Here is a 21,014-nt window from a genome sequence, read left to right on the forward strand (position 1 = left end):
GAGGATGCCATCTTACTGGGATGGATCTAGGCTTCTATGTGACTAAATAAGTCTTTCTAGAGCCCTTTATTGAGGTGTTTTTACCCCCCTTCTGCCATAGCCCGATGCACAAAGCAGAGGTACTACCAGAAGGAATACATCCACTGCTTGAGCAATAGTCCAGCTCTGTCACTGCTATTAATGCTCAGCCTGATGCAGTAGTAAAATGTGTGAAAGGAATGTCTGAGTCACCAACCTCATTGCTCTTGTGTCCCTCCTGCAGCATAAATAACACAATGGTGTTTTAAAAACCAGACCTTCCCGCGCTGGACGTTGGAGGACCCAAACGCCGTGCTAAGCCCCGCCCCCGTCATTCACAGCCCTTCCCCCCACGTGGGCCCCTGATCCTATAGGATCCACTGGGAGGAAGGAGGAATGGCGGAGGGGGGGCCTGGAAGCTGCCGAGCGGCGTGCCGTTCATGCCGGGTTTTTTTTTTTTAAAAATCTTTGGCGCCCTTTCCCCGAGAACAGGGGAAGAAAAAACGGCACAGGGGGGCGTCTGGTGGGGAGAGGGAACCCCCCCCCCCAGACTTACCGGAGGTCTTGCTGCACCGGAAGAGAGAAAACTTGCAGTTTCCTGGTCAAACGTGAGCTCTCTGAGAAGCATGAGTTGTAACTGCTCAATACAGCCCCCAGTAGTGACACACAAGCATGACAACATTTACTGATTTAAAGGAGACATTCATAAGAAAATATATAAAAATTTCTTAGAAAACTCCACTTACCTTTCCCGCCGCAGGGTTTTCTGTGGTAAACCAACAGACCCAATCTTCATCCTTCACAGTGGGTTCCGTTAAACCTTCAGGAGCTGGGGATCCCAAAGGAAACCCACAATCCTGGACCTGTAATAGCACCTCCACCAGTAAAACTTTATGGCCTTAGTACCAAAAAGTACTGGTACTGAATCCCGGGGTTCAGCTCTCTAAAAGAGAAGAGTTACAGGCAAAACCTTGTTTCTTCGGATATGAGGCCTGGGTAGCATTCAATGCGGCCAAAAAGACGCTTTGAATGGATCCGGTCTGCATGGCTAGCCCCAGCAAGGATTGCTCCAGTGGAGCTCAGCACAGCACATCTTCACTCATGACCAACACCTTAGACATGGGTGAAAAAACTGAGGTACTCCCACCAGTGGGAGGGGTTATATAGTGAGTGCACTTTTTAATATAGGGTGTTCCAGTGTCCATCACCTGAAGGTGGCCTATAACCCACATAGTAACTACTATGACGCTGTGTCCCGTGATGTACGATATGAAAAACAGACATCAATGCATCTCTATGGAAAAACTGATGTAAATGGATTATTATCCATTTACATCCGCATCAGTCATCATCTGTTTTTTTAAACTGATCAAAGCTCTATTTTTCTTCCGTTTAAAAAAAAAAAAAGGATCGGACGAAAAACAGATGTAAACTGACAAACGATCAGTGTTTCATCCGTTTTTGCATTGTTAGTTGATTTAAAAAAATGACTCATGAAAAACTGATGAGCACAGATGAAAAATGGGTGAATACTTCATCCGTTTTGACATGACTGAAATGGTGAAATGAACGGAGGTCCCGCATGTGTGAAAGTGGCCTTATGGCCCGTACACACGATCTGAAAATCGGACGTTAGATCGTCCGTTTTTTTGTTTTTTTTTTGCATGCTAGTCATGTATCGAGGTTACTAAAGTGACGAAAATTCTCGTACAACAGAATAAAAATTCTGGAGTGATTTAATGTGTTGTAGTGTACTCATATTGTATTTTTGGGCGACAACCGTACTGATTAAACGAAAACCGTATGATCTGGTATCGTAGGAGAAAAATGTTTACGTTTGTCCCATCGGATAATATCGGATGAACTGTCGTGATTGGCTCTCGAAAGCTCTGTACTAACAAACAGATTATCGTATGATCGTTTTAAAAGCGGTATTTTCGGATCGTGTGCACGGACCATTACACAGTGATTCACACAATGTGTGACTTTACCCAATGTAGAGACAAGGCCATGTATCAAGGTGTTGTATCCGTGTGTGCCAAAAAAAAAAAAAAGTAGTATGTGCTGCATTTTTTTGTGTTGATCCTGCCAATGATGTCCACCAAATGCAGCTTTCGTTGATGGTGGGGCACCAATGCTGCTCTACCTACATACCTACACCTACATTTAGAGTTCCCACGATCTCGTAGGCTGTGTCTGTGTGCACAACAATGGGATATAGAAAAAAAAGCCGCAGAGGGTGTGGCTGTCACTGCCGATTTACCAGCCTGTAGCTGTTCTGTCAGCACCTGGCCACACCTCGTCCTGCCCATTGCTTTCCAGATTGACAGCTCTGCCTCTGCTGCTGAAAGGAGAGATGCATGGAAATTTTGGCGGCCGAAACATATTGGGCGAACTTTTTTACCTGCATTTTGCTGATAAGAGAAAAAAGGTGCTGATAATGGCACTGAAAACTGGTGCGTTTTTTATAGGTCATGTGACTCAAAAACTGCATCAAAAACACGGGTGCATTATTGCTGCGTTTTCAGTGCATTTCAATGAGGAGGTGTGTGGTTTTTTTAACTGACAAAAAAAATGCATCAAGCAGAATTTTTAGCACCAGAAAGGATGCGCAACAGACCAGTATGAAGACATATATAGAATTTAAAGGGGTGTATTTTTCTTCAACTTTTCTTGCGCTAAAATTGCCGATAATGGCCTACAATAAGTTCATATTCATTTAAATTCATGATATTAATTAAAAAGTCAAATATAATACAAATTATATATAATAATTAATAAAAGTAGTTTATAAAAACAGTCCCATGGAAACACAGTACTAGAATAATATTATAAGGAACTTGATATGTGACAGACTGTCCATCGAGCAACAAGAAACCAAAAACGGGAGATCCATCCAACTACATGGTCCCAAACTGTGATGAGTAGAGAAGGGGGAAGGAAAGGGGAGGAGGGAGCCCAGGTATGGAGGTACTCAGGAGACCCGCAGGATCCCCGCTGGATGTGGGATACGATCCCTGAAGGGTCGACTCACCGGCTCCGGAATGCTGATCAGTATGTGTAGCGTGGGGGGAGACAACCTCTCCGCCGTGAGGAGGGAGAGCTCGCCGAGGCTCTGTGACGATGGGCGATGACGTCAGCCCAGCTGGGAGGCCGTTCCAAGGAGGGAAGGGCTCGGCTTCTCACAGGAAAGCCGCTGGAGTGTCAGCTGGTAAACACTGAGCCGCTGACTTGCCGCTCTGTGTCCCCTCAGAGGTGGAACGCCTCTGTGTTGGATGGTGTCACTCAGGGGATACAGCAGTGTGAAGTAGATGAAAAAAAGCCAGGGAAGGGAATGAAGGAGCCAGCAAAAATGTTGAAAGTCACTGCTGTTAGGCAATGTAGAGGTCCCATGAGTGGATGGATGGTCACTGTGGCATGTTACTAGATTGGACCACTGTAAAAAGGTTGCCTTGACGACGCGTTTCGCGCATCAGGACTTTGACAAAGCGCTGAGACCATGCGGCTTTATATATTATTACTCTACATGATCTCCATAGAGCATTGTTCCCAACCTGCCCATATTACCCTAAATTTTTCCTTTCTATCTTTAATTGTATGTACCCATATTTCAGCCTCCATTATTAAATTGACCTCTCTCTTCCAGTCCAACAGAGTTGGACATCTAGTCTGTTTCTATAGCCTGGGTTTAAACAATTTGGCTGCATTCAATAGATGTGGAGTAATACTTTTCTTACACGATCTAGTAGACATTGGTGTCCAATGAAATAGAAAATTTAGGGGTGTTAATTCCATGGGTCGAGAGGACAACCTCTCTACCCATGGAGCGATCTCTTCCCAAAATACCTTAATCCTGGGACAGGACCACTATAGATGGAGATAAGTACCCTTTTGCCCACACCCCCTCCAGCACCTAGCATCTGCGGTCGGGTACATCCGTGCCAGCCTTACTGGAGTCCGATACCACCTAGCTAGAAATTTATATGACATCTCCTGAATCCGTGAACTTATAAATGTAGAGTGTGTTAGGTCAATAATCTTTTTAATTTGTGCCCTAGAGAGCCCCTGCTTTAACTCCCCTTCCCATTCTCTAATAAGGGAACTGTTTTATTTTGTGTCCTAAGGTCCAGTCTATACATTTGCGACAGCAAACGTCTAGCGCTTAATATATGTACACACAGATTCAAATACAGTAAGAGAGTTTAATGGCCTCATTAATGAAAAAGCAAACCAATTGATGGTATCTCCACTCCAGCATAGGTACCTTTCCCAGCCTTAATGCCAAATCCAGGAAGGGGGCTAGCATTCCATGTGGAGCAAATTTGCCACATGTCATGTCTCCATCCCTCCCCATGATCTCAAAGATCCCACTTCTTCTCCCAGAGGGAACCATTGGTACCCCTCCAATGGGTGATATCCAGGGGGCATAATCTCCCAGTTGATTTAATTTATCCCAGGTCACTAATGTATTCTGAGTTAAAGGTGATGTCCATTTTGAAAGGCCCCTATCTACACTCGGGATCCGAAGGAATTCTTGCCAACTTCCTACCTGCCATTATCTGTTCTAAAGAGACCCATATTTTATTCGATGAGTCATGGCACCAGTTCAAAATCCTCACCAAAGACATTGCCTTATAATATAAGGCTTTGTCTGGTAATCCCATTCCTCCTTCAGATTTACCTCTGCATAAAATGTTATGGGCCAATCTGGGCCGTTTCTCATTCCATACAAATGATATAAAAAGCCTTCTGTATAGTTTTGAAAAAGCTCTGTGGGAGTATAATTGGTACTGTGTGTAAAGTGCAAATTATTTTAGGCAGTATACTCATCTTTATAGCACTCACCCTTCCAAACCATGTTAAAAACTGGCCCTTCCATTTCTGCAGGTCCCCTATTATACCTGTCACTAAAGAGCCATAGTTTAATGCATACAAAAGTTTGGGATCTGATGTAATATGTATTCCCAAGTATACCAATGAATTTTTATTCCAGATAAATGGATAGGAGCCCTGCAAAATGGTCTCCATTGCTGGAGGTACATGGCTGGGTAGAAGTATAGACTTCTCAAAATTGATTTTGAAATTGGATAGAGTTCCAAATTTAGATACCTCTGTCATCAGGGCCGGTAGTGATATCTGAGGGGAAGAGAGGTAAAATAATAAGTCATAGGCACATGCCGAAACTTTATGTTCATCAGGTCCAATACATGTCCCCAAGAATTCATCATTTTTCCTCTCTACAAAGAAAGGGCTCCAGTGTCATAGCAAACAGCAACGGAGACAATGGACACCCTAAACAGTAAACATAATTTCCTGCTTGTGTGATTGGTTTACTGATTTTCCCACTGCAAGGTACAAGATCAGATATCAGGCATCCCCTGCAACAAATATGTAATTTTTGGTATGATACTCCCAAAGAGACATCACGTCTAGAGGTCGACCGATATGGGTTTTTCTCTGGCCGATGCCGATATTTAGAAATCGCGGTGGCCGATGGCCGATATATGATGCCGATTTTTTTTGGGCCGATATGTTAGGCCGATTTTTTTTTTTTTTTTCCCTTCATCTCATAAAATCTAACAGTTAGACCCCTTTCACACTGGAGCGTTTTTCAGGCGCTTTTGGGCTAAAAATAGTGCCTGTAAAGTGCCTGCAAAATGGCTCCCCTGCAGTCTCAGTGTAAAAGCCCGAGTGCTTTCACACTGAGGCGATGCGCTGGCAGGATGTTAAAAAAAAAAAAGTCCTGCAAGTAGCATCTTTGGAGCGGAGTATACCGCTGCTCCACCACTCCTGCCTGCGTTTCGGCAGTGGCGCATTTAACCCCTTCCTCGGCCGCTAGCTGGGTTATAAGCTCCCCGCTAGCAGCCGGATGGCGCCCCTAAAATGACGATAAAGCGCCGCTAAAACTAGCAGTGTTTTACTGTCAACGCTCCAGTGTGCAAGCAACCTTAAGTAATAAGTGATACAGAATTTTTTTTTACATTTAAACATTTATTAAACAAAACAAACCTCCAATCAGTTCACTTTTATGTATAATTTAGATTAAAAAAAAAAATAAAATTTAAAAAAAAAACTATATCTTCAATATTAAATTACTGCTTAGTTTTTTTTTTTTAAATTCATTAGTGTATTTTTTTTTTTTAAATTGCGTTTGAAAGACCGCTGCGCAAATACCGTGTGACATAAAATATTGCAACAACCACTAATTTTATTCCCTAGGGTCTCTGCTAAAAAATATATATATATATATATATATATATAACGTTTGGGGGTTCTAAGTGATTTTCTAGCAGAAAATACAGGATTTTTACTTGTAAGCAACAAGTGTCATAAAAGATTTAGTCTTTAAATGGTTAAACTGAGAGCTTCTACACACCAGTTCAGTCCATTGATAAGTATAAACATTGTATCTTTTCAGCTTCTTTTATCAGACTTGGCAGGCTGTCCAAGCAGGAGAGAAGTCGCTTCACAGAAGACTTCAGGCAACTTGCGTTGACTCCTATTACAGAAGTCATTTGCAAGTCGCGCTGAAGTTATAATCGGCCTTTTTTATCAGCACAATTGGCCGATGCCGATTAAATAAAAAACGCCAAATATCGGCCGATGTATATGGCCGGCCGATATATCGGTCAACCTCTAATCACGTCTAAAAGGATGCAGACCCTGCAGTTTTCCTCATTAGAGCCCTGCAGGTGCAGCAGCTGGTTGAGAATTATGAAACCACTCCCATTAGATTTATTGCCTGTAGATACAATCAAATAATTGTACGAAAAATAGTGCTAAGAGATCATACGATAATCTGATCTTTAGTACACAGCTTTCGATAGCAGATTACAACAGTTCATCCAATATTATTAGATGGGACAAGCATGAAACTTTTTCTCGTACGATACCGGATGGCATGATTTTCATTCAATCAGTATAGTTGTCATTCAAAATTATAATACAAATACACTACTACATCACTTCCGAATTTTTATCCTGGCGTACGAGAATTTTCGGGACTTTAGTCTTCATTTTCGAAAGGAGATTAGCAAGCAAAAAAAAAAAAAAAAAACTTTGTCAAGGCTTACACAGTTACTTTATAGTTCGTTTGGTTTAAGAAAAAAAAAAAGAATTTGCAAGCGTTTGTTAAAATCTCTACACAATTCCAGGAAAGAAGTGTAATCATTCAATAAATTGGTAATGCTATTCATAGGAACATTACCAATGTGCTATAGTCTTCTTCAGCTTAAAGAGTAACTCCTCTTTTCTTGAGAAAAAAACATCCCCTTCAGGTTGATCTACGATCTGTATAAATGTCACTGGTCCCAAAAATGTGTCAAAAGTGTCCAATTTGTCCGCCACAATATTGCAGTACCGCTAAAAATCGCAGATCACTGCTATTACTAGTAAAAAAAGAATTTGCAAGCGTTTGTTAAAATCTCTACACAGATCATAGATCAACCTGAAGGGGATGTTTTTTTCTCAAGAAAAGAAGAGTTACTCTTTAAGCTGAATAAGACTATAGCACATTGGTAATGTTCCTATGAATAGCATTACCAATTTATTGAATGATTACACTTCTTTCCTGGAATTGCTCTATAATTTCTGCAAAGCCAAAAAAAGAAAAAAAAAAAGTTACATTGACAATGCTATGAACCCTGACTAAAAGAAAACCTCCAGCGAGCTATAAAATTTACAGCAATTTAACCGATTCATGCAGTTTCGTCTTGTAGGTTATCGTTTCATCCCAATAAGACAGAAGTGGAATATGTTGAAAAGGGAGAACAAGGCGCCAACAAAAGCCTTCATTAGCCAGAGAAATGGCCGCTTCTAGCACATGGTATAATTGCATGTTTTGTCTTCCTCCGATGAAATCTGCTCTGTAAATGATAGTGTGCACCACGACATTAATGTGAGCCAGAGATGAAAAGAACCCAAAATGGATTTCTGCCTTCATAAAATGTATGAATTGTGCTAGAATATTTAATCAAATAATTACGACTAAATACACCCTCTTTACCTCTGTTAGTTAATCACACGGGCTTCCTGAAAATAGTACATTATTGTAACTGTAATATACTCCAGAACACATAAAGCCAGACAATACTTTTTTTTTTTTTTTAGAGAAATGAATATTTTTTCCAGCAAGTATACTTTTGCGATTATTGCTGCAAAGCTGGACCAAAAGCAAATTTTGATATGACTTACAGTTTATTATGTTGTTAACAAATATGGCTGCCCCATGTACACATTTACATAATTTGTAACTGTACCCAGGAACAAGGTTTTTAAAACATTAAAGCTAAAGTTTAGGTATGATTTTTTTAAAGTGGTTATAAATTAAAATCATATTAATCCTAAAAGCGTTTTTTTTTTTTTTGGGTTTAAAAAGATCCTGTTCCCTTAAGGCGTGTTATACAGCACAGTGCTTGTGCTGTGTATTTTGGTCCCCTGTATCACTTGAAATACCTGGCTGATCCTGCCGGTTTCTACCCTTTCCTCTATACACCAACTCCGATATATCAGGGCTGCTGAGCCCCGACACCGCTGTCAGCGTACGTGCCTCCATCATCCCCTGCTATCTGCAGCTCTCCACTGTCTCCCTCTGTCCTCTTCCTCCCCCCTCTGCCTGTCAGCTCTCACTATCGCTGATCTGCTCCTCTCCCTGCTACCTCAAAACGAACTGATCTGTATATCATTCCCTCTGTCCGATAAAAAGCCCAGTCCTAGTGCCTATGCTTTATTAACCACTTCCAGACCAGCCGCTGCAGTTATACTGCGGCAGGTTGGCTCCCCTGGGCGAGCCGACGTAGCTGTACGTCGGCTTTTTAAGACACTGTAGGAGGCGCACGTGGCCGCAGTGTGTCCCCAGAGCCGATGCGAGTGTCTGGCGGGCGCGATGACTGCCGGCCACCCGTGATCGCTTGTGACAGAGCGAGAACCGGGATCCATGTGTGAACACACAAATCCCGGTTCTGTCAGGGGAGAGGAGACAGATCGTGTGTTCATAGTAAAAATGAACACCAATTTCTCTCCTCCCCTAGTCAGCCCCATCCCCCCACAGTTAGAACACCCCTAAGGAACACAGTTAACCCCTTGATCGCCCCCTAGTGTTAACCCCTTCCAGTGACATTTATACAGTAATCAGTGCATTTTTATAGCACTGATCGCTGTATAAATGTCACTGGTCCCAAAAATGTGTCAAAAGTGTCCAATTTGTCCGCCAAAAATCGCAGATCACTGCTATTACTAGTAAAAAAAAAATAAAAAAAAAAATAATATATATTATATATATATATATATATATATATATAATTAAAAAAAAAATTTAAAAAGCCATAAATCTATCCCCTATTTTGTAGACCCCATAACTTTTGCGCAAACCAATCAATATTTGCTTATTGCGATTTTTTTACCAAAAATATGTAGAAGAATACATATTGGCCTAAACCGAGGAAAAATTTTTTTTTTTTTTTTTTCTTTTTAAATTTGGGATATTTATTATAGCAAAAAGTAAAAGATGTTGTGTTTTTTTTTTTTCAACATTGTCGCTCTTCTTTTGTTTATAGCGCAAAAAATAAAAACCGCAGATGTGATCAAATACCACCAAAAGAAAGCTCTATTTGTGGGAAAAGAAAGGATGTAAATTTTGTTTGGGTACAGCTTTGCACGACTGCGCAATTGTCAGTTAAAGCGACGCAGTGCAGTATAGCAAAAAAAAGGGTCTTACAGTGATCGCATGACTCCAGGCTCTCAGCTCCTCTCCTCCCCTCCTCTCTGGCTGACGTCAGCAGGGGAATCTCGGCCCCGCCCACTGGTGAAATCAGACGGGGAAGAGAGAGCCTGGAGTCACCTTATCACTTGGAGATGCAGTTAAAACAGGCAGAAATCTTTTTTTTTTTTATATAAAGCACAGGCACTAGGATACAGCTTTTTATCTGACAGAGGGGATGATATAAAGATGAGATAGTGGCTTAACAACCACTTTAATGCATTCTCTGCATTAAAGTGGTTGTAAACCCATCACTAGGGATGAACCAGCATCAGGTGTTTGTTCTGAGATAAAAATATGGGGCGTTCGCGGAAAATTTGAGCGCCACAGAACGCCCCATAATGCACTGCGAGATCACAGTGCATTTCTGTGTAACGATTGGCCAAACCATGCACCTGACCTGCATGCTTTGGCCAATCACAGTGTGCTCTGCTGAGAGAGCCATAATTGGCCAAAGGTAGGGTGCCACGCCCCACACTATATAAGGCTGCTTACAGAGCGGCCATGTGCAGTGTTGTTGGCATGGACAGAGAGATAGCTTGAGTTAGTGGCAGTGTATTTGAGATATAGATAGATAGATAGATAGATAGATAGATAGATAGATAGATAGATAGATAGATAGATAGATAGATAGATAGATAGAGATATATTACACTTTGCAATCAGTGTAGCCTATATCTACAGTGCATTCCGTGGTGTACAGTTGCTAATACAGTGCAGGCGGTGTGGACAGTATGTAATACAGTGTAGTGTGGTGTTGCAAAACAAAAAATGCATCATCCCTGGAAAGCCACCAAGGAGAGGCAGACGCTCACAGGCCACTAAAAGAGGGCAAGCAGCCTCTGTGTCTACAGTCAACAGTGGTGGTCGAGGACATGGTGCATCATCTGCAGGTGGCCGTGAGGCACGCTTGTCCTTTTTTGCTGCTGCTGGTCGTATTATTGAGCCACAACATGCAGAAGAGTTGGTGGAGTGGATAATGAAGCCATCCTCATCCTCTGTCACCCAGGCTCAGAAACGTTTGCCTTCCAATGCAGCTGCCAAACGGCCTATTCCACCGGCTCCTTGTCCACAGTCACTCCTTCTGTAGCCCCACCATCATGCACGGAGGAGTCCCCAGAATTATTCGACCACAATGTCGGTTACATGCTGCTGGAAAATGCACAGCGATTTGAAGGTTCCGATGTTGGTTCCAAGGTTGAGGAAGGGAGTAACGTGAGCCTAGCGAGAGGGGGTGTCACAGAAGGACAAGAAACCGGCAGTCATGTTTCACAGCAGGGCCCATTCCTGTGCCCAACAAGAGTATCTGTGAGGGGTTACAGTGTTGTGGCACCACCTCCACCACCCAAGGCCCAATTTTTTCTGCCCCTGTTTAACAGGGGCATTTAATTACAATTCTTGATATAATATTTCACAGCAGGGCCCGTTCCTGCACCCAACAAGAGTAACTGTGAGGGCTTACAGTGTTCTGGTACCACCAATACCTAAGGCCCAATTTTCTGCAGAGTATATAGGGCAGGCCGTATCGTATATATACAGCTGTTCAGAGTATATAGTACCTAGGGGACCCCCACGCCATTTTTAAAAAAAATTTGGGTGCGGCGTTCCCCTTAATATCCATACCAGACCCAAAGGACCTGGTGTGGATTGGGGGGTGGGGGGGGGGGATCCACGCCATTTTTTTTTTTTATTTTTATCTATATTGCCAGGATTCGACAATACATTACAGTCGCGAGCGGTTTTAAATTACATTTTTTTCCTTTAGGAATGTCATTTTGCTGTGGCACTATTATAAACATGGGAAAGATGCGCTACTTTACATTATTTTTTTCTGAATCATACCTGGTTTCCCACAATGCTCTTGTGTGAACCCAGGCTGAAGTCGCTATGACAAGCCTGGGTTCACACAGGACCGCGGGGGCACCGCAAAAGGTATCGGTTTTTGGTTTCGAAGCATTTGCACATGCTTAGTATCGGCACTGATACCAGTATCAGTGCACACCTATCTCATACATGACCGATCCTTGTGTAAGCTGCAAATCAGTGTAGTGGTTGTCTTTACTACAGTGACAACAGCAGTCTTCTGGGTCCAGTGCCGAGCGCCTGCCCTTTTGTATAATGACAGCAGGGGGTCGCTCGCTCGGCAAAGCCGCCATTCAGAGAAAGCCTGTCATTAAATTTCAATGAATGCAAGGAGTTTCCTGATTGAACAAGGTGGAGGTTGTGATGTGACTGCCCTGCTTCTCCACCTCATCCAATCAGAGAACACTTGTATTCATTGAAAAGAAATAAGCTTTCTCTGAATGGCAGAAGTGCCGAGTGGGTGACCATCTGCTGTTATTATGCAGAAGGGCAGCTGCTCAGTACTGGACCCACGAGACTGCTCCCATTACTGTGGTAGTGGTGACTACTACAGTGGTTTGCAGCTTACACAGGGATCGATCTGGTATGAAATAAGTCTACTTACATTGGTCCAAGTTGGAGCAATGTAATCATGACATAAAAATCATACCTAAACTTAAGTTTTAAACTTTGATAAATGTATTACATTAACCACTTGACCTCCAGAAGGATTTGCCACCTTCATGACCAGGGCATTTTTTTGCTATTCAGCACTGTGCTATTTTAACTGCCAATTGTGCGGTCATGCAACACTGTAGGCAAATTAAATTTATATAATTTTTTTTCCTATAGAGGTTTCTTTTGTTGATATTTGATCACCACTAGGTGTTTTTTAGTTTGTATTATAAAAATGAAAAAATACTGAAAATTGTGAAAAAAATATATATATTTTCTACTTTCTATTATGCATATTCAATAAAATCAAATTTCTTCATGAATTTAGGCCAAAATGTACTCTGCTACATGACTTTGGTACAAATCAAAGTGAATTTTTTAGAACAGTATACTATTGGGGACATTAGTATAGTTCTGATCATGATCAAGATATTGATCCATACAGACACTATATTAGTAATGGCGGTGATTAGCGACTTATAGTGCGACTGTGATAATGTAGCAGGCCATCTGGCGCTAACAGACACTAGCTGGGAGAGTCACTAGCTGACACTGAAGTCGCTGGTGACACGAATACAATGATCAGTGATAATACTGGACATTGTACACTGCACTAAGGACACTGGCTGGGAAAGGTTTAACATCAAGGGGCAATCATGGGTTTAACTGTGTGCAATGTGTGCTGCTTTTACTAACAGATCTGGCTGCTTTTTCCCCCTGAACTCAGAGTTTCAATGTTCACTGCCTTCCATTCTGCTCCTCCAGCGCTAACTGGAGTGCCTGGCTGAAGAGGGGGCAGGCATAGCAGGCTTTGGCTCTCGAGAGCCATAGTCAGCTGTCAATCAGATCAAATTGTATTCATTGAAAAGATGCACAGCCGTTTCTGAATGGCGCCCCCATTGCCGAGCAGTCAATCTTCTGTATTCACAATGCAGATGGGCAGCTGCTCGGCATGAAACCCAGAAGCTAGTGGAGAGCAATGGAGTAGCAGTGTCTACTCCAGCTTCTAGAGAGATCCCACAGGTGTGGTATATGCAGATTTACATCTGTCCAAGCTGGATGTTAAAAAAAAAAAATCCATACCTGGAATTCTTTTAAAAACTGCAGATACCATTATATATATATATATATATATATTACATACATATACACATACACATACACACACACACACACACAAACAGTATACCTACCTTTCTGCTAGAGTGAAAAGAATAGTCTTAGGCCTCTTTCACACGGGGCAGATCAGTCATGATCCGCCCCGTGAACACACGCTGGCTCAGCGGGGATCGCTCCGCCGATCCCCGCTGAGCAGGAAGATGACAGGTGCATCGCTGCACACTGTGCAGCGACGGACCTGTCAGAGCGCCGCTCTCCCCTATGGGGGGATCGGATGATGACGGTCCGTAGTGTCCGTCGTCATCCGATCCGATCCGAAAACGGAGGGAAAAGTAGGTTTTTCCTCCGTTACACTTTTCGGATCGGAGCGGGGTCGGATGTCAGCGGACATGTCACCGCTGACATCCGACGCTCCATAGGGATGACTGTATGTCCGTTTTTCATCCGAAAACGGATGGATGAAAAACGGACATACGGATCATCCGTGTGAAAGAGGCCTAAATCAGAGAGTTAGAAATTCTTTGGAACAAGCTGACAGAAAATAGCTTCATGGCTGCAGACACCTGTTCATCATCACTGCAACCTAATCATAACAAGTTCCTGGCTATATTTGTGCTACCCTGGATTTGGAACAATGCCTGCTTCCAGGGTTCATGATAACTGCCTGGAAAGTACCAGGACATAGACTGCCCTAAACCTCGTCGCATATGAACAGTAGCTGGAATACTGGAACACAAACACGTCATTTGGTGTTGTGCTCAGATTTAATTTTCAATTAATATACTTAGGAAATACAGAGACATAGCATTACATCGTACAAAACAGCAAAAATGCCAGGACTCCTCCTAAAGGGCATTACATTTACAGTACAGCATGCCAAGTCGGGTATAAAGTGGTTCTAAAGGCAGAAGTTTTTTTTTTTTACCCTTATGTATTCTATGCATAAAGGTAAAAAACCCTATACTTACCTTAGCCCGATCTCAATCCAGCAATGTGCGCAAGAGCAGAGGCTCTCTCTTAGGTCTATCCCTCCTCATTGGCTCAGAGACAGCAGCAGAAGCCATTGGCTCCAGCTGCTATCAATCACAGCCAGTGACAAGGGAGCCAAGTTCCGCTGTCTGTGTCAATAGACGCAGACAGCAAGGCTCGGGAGCAAGCCTGCATGAGTGCCCATATATATATATATATATATATATATATATATATATATATATATATATATATATATATATATATATATATATATATATATATATAATCAGTCTTTTTCCCTTTATTTTTACCTAGTAGTCCTGTGAATAACACACTTTCCATCCTATGGTGGCTATGTTACTCCTCCTCTGCATCTCTAGAGGAGCCGTATTTGTCACGGCTGGAGTCTCTCTCTACTTCTCTACATAACATAGGGAGGAGGTGGGAATAGTAGTTTACAGGGGGAAACTAAAGCTCCATGCACACTGGCTTAACCACTTAAAGGGTTACTAAACCCTTCTGTTTTTTTGTGTTTTTTTTTTTTTTTTTAAAACAAACATGTCATACTTGCCTCTACTGTGCAGTTCGATTTGCACAGAGTGGCCCCGATCCTCCTCTTCTGGGGTCCCCTGGTGGTGCTAGTAGCTCCTCCCCGCATAGGGAAACAACCTAGGAGAAGCGCTCTCCTTGGGGGTACCCGTGCGGGTGCGCTCCTGAGTCCAGCTTTTGCGTCCATAGACACAGAAAGCTGGACTCGGCCCCGCCTCATTGGATTTGATTGACAGCAGCGGGAGCCAATGGCTGCGCTGCCATCAATCTATCCAATCAAGCCGAGACAATGAGCAGAGAGGGTGTGCGCATCTCCAGCGTGAGAATGTACAGGCCCAGGTGAGTAAAACAGGGGGGCTGGGGGCCTGCTCAGTGACAGAAGTTTTTTTACCTTAATGCATAGGATGGCACTTGTTGTTTACAAGTTAAAAATCTGTATTTTTTGCTAGAAAATTACTTAAAACCCCCAAACATTATATATATCTTTTTAGCAGAGACCCTGGAGAATAAATTGGAGATCGTTGCCAAACTTTATGTCACACCGAATTTGGGCAGCGGTCTTACAAACGCAATTTTTGGGGAAAAAAATACACTTTTTTGAAATAAAAAAATAAGAAAACAGTAAAGTTAGCCCAAGTTTTTTGTATAATGTGAAAGATGGTGTTACGCCAAGTAAATTGATACCCAACTTGTCAGGCTTGTGGAATGGCGACAAATTTCGATACTAAAAATCTCAATAGGCGACGCTTGAAAAATTTCTATAGGTTACCAGTTTAGAGTTACAGAGGAGATCTAGTGCTAGAATTATTGCGCTCGCTCTAACAATCACGGCGATACCTCACGTGTGGTTTAAACACTGTTTACATATGTGGGCGTGACTTGTGTATGCGTTCGCTTCTGCGTACGAGCTCGGAAGAAAAGGGCACTTTAAATTTTTTTTTTTCTTATTTATTTTAACTTACATTTTTTATTTTGACACTGTCCCTTTAAAAAAAAAAAAAAAAAGTTTCACTTTTATTCCTATTACAAGGAATGCAAACATTTCTTGTAATAAAAATAAGTAGGACAGGGCCTCTTTAATGTGAGATTTGGAGTCAAAAAGACCTCAGATCTCACATTTACACTTACAAGCAATCAAAAATAAAAAAAATAAAACGGGCCCTTTAAGGCTGGAAGTGACGTTTGACGTCGTTCCGGTCCTCCAAGGGCATAGAGTCGAGTGGGGGTCATCTTGTCCTCACTCGACTTCCTGCCCATCCATCGGTTCTGATCGTTTCCGCCGCTGCTGATCTCTCCGGTAAGCGACGGAACTGACTGGGAGGTGGGGGGGGCACCTCTCCCGCCACCCATAAAAGTGATCTCGTGGTGAATCCGCCGCTGAGACCGCTTATATGTGAAAGAGGATTGCTGACCGTGGATAAATATACCGGGGTTATGGCAGCTATCTGCGGCCATAACAACGGTATTTAACGTCAAAGTAGCGATGTATAGCCACGGTGGGCGGTCCGGAAGTGGTTAAAAATTTAGTTCTGCCCAATGCTCAACGTTATCCTATGCGTCCATGCACATTAGGATGATTAGAGGCATATTGTAAGCTCAGCGTTTAGAGGCAGAAAAATAAAATAAAAACATTCTGGTTTGCGTATCTGATTGGAGATTTTTGGCAGAAAAAAAAAAAACTCTAAACTCTCCTAAACTCGTCTAAACTGTGCAAGTGTTTTTTTTTTGCCAAGGGAACTGGTGTTTTTATAAGTCCAGCGTGCATGGAGCCTAACATTTTTTAAACGTTCCGCTCATTTTACAGAAAGTGACACTGCATTTCTCACATGAATAAACAGGTATTTAAGTACAGTTCCTTGAAAAAGTATTCATACCCCTTTAAATTTTCCACATTTTGTCATAAAATGTATTTTATCAGGATTTTATATGATAGACCAACACAAAGTGGTACATAATTGTGAAGTGGAAGGAAAATGATAAATGGTTTTCAAAATTTTTTACAAATAAATATCTGAAAAGTGTGGCGTGCATTTGTATTAAGCCCCCTTTACTCTGATACCCCTAACTAAGATCTAGTGAAACCAATTGCCTTCAGAAGTCACCTAATTACTAAATAGAGTCCACCTGTGTGTAATTTAATCTCAGTATAATTACAGCTGTTCTGTGAAAACCTCAGAGTTTTGTTAGAGAACCTTAGTGAACAAACAGCATCATGAAGTCCAAGGAACACACCAGACAGGTCAGCGATAAAGTTGTGGAGAAGTTTAGAGCAGGGTTAGGTTATAAAAAAATATCTCAAGCTTTGAACATCTCACGGAGCACTGTTCAATCCATCATCCGAAAATGGAAAGAGTATGGCACAACTGCAAACCTACCAAGACATGGCCGTCCACCTAAACTGACAGTCCGGGCTAGGAGAGCATTAATCAGAGAAGCAGCCAAGAGGCCCATGGTAATTCTGGAGGAGCTGCAGAGATCCACAGCTCAGGTGGGAGAATCTGTCCAAAGGACAACTATTAGTCGTGCACTCCACAAATCTGGCCTTTATGGAAGAGTGGCAAGAAGAAAGTCTTAAGAAGTCCTGTTTGCGAGAAACCATGTGGGGGACACAGCAAACATGTGGAAGAAGGTGCTCTGGTCAGATGAGACAAAAATTTTACTTTTTGGCCTAAAAGGAAAACGCTATGTGTGGCAGAAAAAGAACACTGCACATCACCCTGAACACACTATCCCCACTGTGAAACATGGTTGTGGCAGCATCATGTTGTGGGGATGCTTTTCTTCAGCAGGGACAGGGAAGCTGGTTCGAGTTCATGGGAAGATGGATGGAGCCAAATACAGGGCAATCTTAGAAGAAAACCTGTTAGAGTCTACAAAAGACTTGAGATTGGGGCGGAGGTTCACCTTCCAGCAGGACAGCGACCCTAAACATACAGCCAGAGCTACAATGGAATGGTTTAGATCAGTGGTTCTCAACCCTTCTAATGCCGTGACCCCTTGATAAAATTTCCCAAGTTGTGGGGACCCCTAACAGTAAAATTATTTTCGTAGCGTAGGTTGTCAGCACCCAAGGCAAGACAAGTAATTTGCGCCCCCAATACACGGACATTTAGCGCTCCCCGAGTCCTTTCCACTCATACAGTATTAAAACCCCTTCTGGTACATTTTAGTATGTACCACACCTTCTCTTTGTTCTCCTTTCTTTCCCTTTTATCTCTCTATCCTAATTTCTTGTTTTTTTTTCCCCCATCCCTCTTTCTAGCTGTCTTTGTTCTTTCTCTTATTCTTTCTCTCCCTTTTTCTTTGTTCCTCCCCCTCTTTTCCCCTCCCTTCCACGTATTCTCTATATTTATTCCTTGGTGTGGAGTGGGCAGAATGGGATGAGTGGCAGTGCTGGGGGGAGTTCTGATCAGACCACTTAGGTGCTCTTGTTTAAAGGTCATCTGCTGATCTGAGAACTGTAGTGGGGACTTTTAATGGCAACTCTAATTACAGGTAGTGTTACTCACTTTGTCTCCAGCTTCACTGTGTCTCCAGCTCTGTGGTGTCTCGCAGCAGTGACACCTATGCCAAACTCAGGAGATAGGGCCTCTTCCAGCCACTCCCACTTCACATTCCTCACCAGTCAACTGACCTCTAGTCTCTGCCCCCCACCCATGCCGTGAACTGAATGGGTGGCTGCGAAGAGGGCAAGTGGACAGCCGCGGGCTCCAGGAACAGCCCAGCTGGGCGGCCATAGGCTCCAGAGACAGCCCTGCTGGGCAGCCGCGAAAAGACTGGGAGAGTGGCGCGGGACTCAGGAACAGCCCAGGATTACGCAACCCCTGGCAAATCGTCATTTGACCCCCGAGGGGGTCCCAAACCCCAGGTTGAGAACCACTGGTTTAGATCAAAGCATATGCATGTGTTAAAATGGCCCAGTCAAAGTCCAGACCTAAATCCAATTGAGATTCTGTGGCAAGACTTGAAAATTGCTGTTCACAGACGCTCTCCATCCAATCTGACAGAGCTTGAGCTTTTTTGCAAAGAAGAATGGACAAAAATTTTTACTCTAGTTTTTGAAAGCTGGTAGAGACATCCCCAAAAAGACTTGTAATTGACAATTAACTTGTGTAATTGCAGCGAAAGGCGGTTCTACAAAGTATTGAATCAGGGGGGTTGAATACAAATGCACACCAAACTTTTCACATATTTATTTCTAAAAATTATACACAGGTGGACTCCATTTAGTAATTAGGTGACTTCTGAAGGCAATTGGTTACACTATATTTTAGTTTGGGGGTATCAGAGTAAAGGGGCTGAATACAAATGCACGCCATACTTTTCAGATATTTATGTGTAAAAAATGTTGAAAATCATTTATCATTTTCCTTCCACTTCACAATTATGTGCCACTTTGTATTGGTCTATCACATAAAATCCCAATAAAATACATTTACATTTTTTGTTGTAACATGACAAAAAGTGGAACATTTCAAGGGGTATGAATACTTTTTCAAGGCACTGTATATGCTAAACATGTTATTGGCCTGAAAAATGAAAACTAATACAGCCACCACATCCAAACATGATAAGCTGCAATATATTAAAAATTTTTTCAGATAGTCTTCAACTTTGACACTAATAACAGTTTAATAAATAGAGGAGCTAAAAAATTTACCTATTCCTAAAAGAAAAGTGTTGTGAAAAGCTCCTTCCTGTGCTATCATGTGACCAAACGCCCAAATGTAGGCACAAATATTTATCCGTCAGGCCAATATTTGGCTGAACAGACTCCTCAGAGTTTTCAAAGGACAACGTCATCTGGGAATGCCATTTTTAATAAAACCGATCAGGTCGATCACAAGTGCTGTCACGTGAACACCCACCTGTCGCATTGCTAGTCTAGATTGCATGCTTTGTGATCACTCTCACAAAAAAGTGCTTAGTCCCAATTGTCTTTACCTTTCTGCTTGCTCCTCCCAGTGAGACCTTCGGCCTGGTTTTGAAGTCTCCCTCAAAGCTGAACATGGCTATAATTTATCCCATCTAGAACATCTAATCAATCTGGTGGGTTACTGAAAAGATAAAGAAACAAAAAAGGAGACGGGTTTTAGAATTATTATTATCAATGTATATACAGCCTCAGCACAATTCACGACTCTGTTCAGGGGCTAGAACAATGATGGGAGCAAAAACCTAAAATAGCAAAAATGGGCAGCACATCAGGAGATAAAGACCTCAAATCTCTACTTAATTCTTAGTTGTAATGATAACACATCTTGAACAAAAGAGAACATAAAAGCCATTGATATTTCAGAGACACTAAGGCCCCTTTTCTCAGGATGACATTTTCTGGATTTCCACAATGTCACCGTTGGCCATGTCCCCTCCTCAAGGAATCAAAAAGGCGACGGGACAGGATGGATTTTTGTTCAATTAGAAGGAACCTGTCTGGATAGGATGGACAGCTGCTGTAGCCGACTTATTTTGAAGTTGGGAGCTTCAGGTTATTTGTATCCTTCCTTTATTATTTGGACCCACAATGGGTCATCGAGTGAACAGGACCTTCACTGACTTTGTGCTTGTTGCAGATCAATGAGGCCGGCCATACACGTTAAATTCTGAACAATTTTTCAATCGAAAAATCGCACCTTTGAATAATCGTTCAATTTTCGACCATTGATGATGGGAAGAAAAAATGTGCATGAGCCGTGACCTGGAAAGAAAAGAAGATTCCAGGCCACAAATTTTCATTTCCGTAAAACACGAGGTGAAATTGAAGGCTTGGTTGGTTGAATTTGGAAATCAATCCATCGGACTACAAATTTTCGAGCAACAAATTGTTCGGAATTCGACCCATGTATGGCCTGCATAAGTAACGGAACACAAACAGGGGTGACAGTCTCACAGCTGGCACCATCACAAACATGTCAACATAGCCACTTCCATGATTCCAAAAATTGCATATAGTTCTACTATAGGCTTGGTTCACACTTACTCGCAGTCTTTGGGCTGGTTGTGGGTGCAGGAATCACACCTGTTCCCACACCTGCAACCAAATCATGCTGCTTTTACAAGACGAATGGCACCTCTACGCATC

General features: G+C 42.3%; 1 protein-coding gene across 1 annotated transcript in view; it reads right to left on the reverse strand.

Annotated features, from left to right (window-relative positions):
* UBE3C (ubiquitin protein ligase E3C) overlaps window positions 1–21,014 on the reverse strand; it is a 190,566-nt gene that overhangs the window by 164,027 nt on the left and 5,525 nt on the right. The window contains exon 2 of the mRNA XM_073629937.1: window positions 19,877–19,989. Coding sequence (XP_073486038.1) covers window positions 19,877–19,942 — 66 coding nt within the window. The 5' untranslated portion in view covers window positions 19,943–19,989. The remainder of the gene's footprint in view (window positions 1–19,876; window positions 19,990–21,014) is intronic.

Source organism: Aquarana catesbeiana, linkage group LG05 (genome assembly GCF_042186555.1).
Source record: "Aquarana catesbeiana isolate 2022-GZ linkage group LG05, ASM4218655v1, whole genome shotgun sequence".
Taxonomy (NCBI): domain Eukaryota; kingdom Metazoa; phylum Chordata; class Amphibia; order Anura; family Ranidae; genus Aquarana; species Aquarana catesbeiana.